This window comes from Austrofundulus limnaeus, unplaced genomic scaffold, assembly GCF_001266775.1.
Source record: "Austrofundulus limnaeus strain Quisiro unplaced genomic scaffold, Austrofundulus_limnaeus-1.0 Scaffold835, whole genome shotgun sequence".
Lineage (NCBI taxonomy): Eukaryota > Metazoa > Chordata > Actinopteri > Cyprinodontiformes > Rivulidae > Austrofundulus > Austrofundulus limnaeus.
Window position 1 is genome coordinate 188,224 of NW_013953237.1, and position 2,062 is coordinate 190,285.

At 42.2% G+C, this 2,062-nt stretch overlaps 1 protein-coding gene across 1 annotated transcript in view; it reads right to left on the reverse strand.

Annotated features, from left to right (window-relative positions):
- The window catches only part of wu:fi75a02 (uncharacterized), a gene marked incomplete at its 5' end in the record, with an annotated part of 10,967 nt that overhangs the window by 2,478 nt on the left and 6,427 nt on the right, over positions 1 to 2,062 (reverse strand). The window contains 1 exon segment of the mRNA XM_014028986.1: positions 490 to 578. Within this exon segment, the coding sequence (XP_013884440.1) occupies positions 490 to 578 (89 nt within the window).

Here is a 2,062-nt window from a genome sequence, read left to right on the forward strand (position 1 = left end):
GAACCATACATTCTGACAGCATTTGTGTAGAAATATATCCGTATATTTATTAATATAGCTGGGATTTCGACATTATTCTGACAAATTATCCAGCCTAAAAGTGTCTTATTTTGAAAATATGGATGTTGTGCTCATTTCTTTTCCTGTTGGTGCGACGTAATCTTTAAAAATGGACTCCGGTGCTGCTCTGTCRTCTGGCAAAAATAGGATCTGTTCTAATTTTGATGGATCTCCGTCTGCTCACCACCGCCCTGCTGAGCCATGTGCAGCCAGTGTAAACACTCTTACTGGTTATAATGGTTGTGTTTGCTGCAGAGGTTGGAGTGGAGTGGAGACAGAACACAAGTAATGTAAATTGGTTTAGTGTCCTGGATGGACAGGAAGGCCTTATATAAGTACAGTCCATTTACGTCCAAACTAGATGAGCAGTAATGATTTCTTTGTGACCACTCAGTGAAGTGTCGGTCTTCCAACACAGCTACTCCTCACCTTTTAACTTTTGGCAGTCCCATCGGTGTTAGTGGGGTCTCTCTGGGTGGCGCCCGCCGTATTCTGATCTGGGAGACTCGTTTACCAAGCTGGGACAGAAAATATATATTGCTGTTATACATACATATATATCCAGTATATACATGTTTACTTACACACATATACTGTCTTTGTGTGTATGATGTGAGACATTTAACCCCAAACCCTCCACAAAGTGTGTGTGTGTTGTATTAAAGCTGGCAGGAAGTTTCAGGATGTTCTCACATGTACACTGTTCTGTCAAAGTTTTCACTCCCTTCAACTTTTCAACCTTTAACCACATTTCAGGCTTCAAACATAAAGATATAAAACTGTAATTTCTTTGTGAAGAAWCAACAAGTAGGACACAATCATGAAGTGGAACARAATTTATGGTATATTTGAAACTTTTTTACAAATAAAAAGTGGGGTGTGCAGTATTATTCATCCCCTTTAGTTTCAGTGAGGACCTGTGAATGGTCCAGTGTTGTCCTGCAGGACTGATGGTGATGAACACAGCCCACCTGTGTGGAGTCATGTCTCTGTATAAAAGCTCCTGCTCTGTGCCAGGCTCAGGGTCCTGTTCAAAACAGAGAGCATCATGAAGACCAAGGAACACACCAGGCAGGTCCCAGGTACTGTTGTGCAGAAGTTTAAAGCTGGATTTAGATACAAAAGGTTTCCCAAGCTTTAAACATGTCAAGGAGCTCTGACGTATCAGACCACTGCACATCTACCAAGACCCAGCAGACCCTCTGAACTTTCATCTGGAACAAGAAGACTGATCAGAGATGCAGCCAAGAGCACCATGATGACTGTGGATGAACTGCAGAGACCTACAGCTGAGGGTCTGTCCATCAGTCGTACAAACCTGACCTTTATGGAAGAGTGGCCAGAAGAAAGTCCTTTCTCAAAGATATTCATAAAAAGTCTTGTTTAAAGTTTAAAGTCACCTGGGAGACACACCAAACATGTGGAAGAAGGTGATCTGCTCAGATCAAACCAACACCAAACTTTTTGGCCACAATGCAAAACACAGCTCATCACCCTGAACACACCATCCCTACTGTCAAGCATGGTGGTGGCAGCATCATGGTTTGGGCTGCTTTTCTTCAGCAGGGTCAGGGAAGATGGATGGAGCCATGAAAACCTGAGACTGGGACAGAGATTTATCTTCTAACAAGACAATGATCCAAAACATAAAACAGAGTCTGGTTCATAAATAAACACATCCAGGTGTTAGAAGGACCAAGTCTAAGTCCAGACCTGAATCCAGTGGAAAGAGCTGAAAACTGCTGTTCAAACCCTCTCCGTCCATCCTCACTGAGCTCCAGATGTTTTACCAGGAACAGGAAGAAGGTCAGTCTGTCCATGTGCACACCTGACACACCTGCAGCTGTAACCACTGCAACAGGTGCAGCGAAAAACTTTTAACACAAGAGGGACGAATCATTTTATACTCACAATTTTTCAGTTTTTATTTGTTAAAAAAGTTTAAAATATCCAATAAATTTTGTTCAACTTCACGAGTGTGTCCCACTTGTTGATTCTTCAC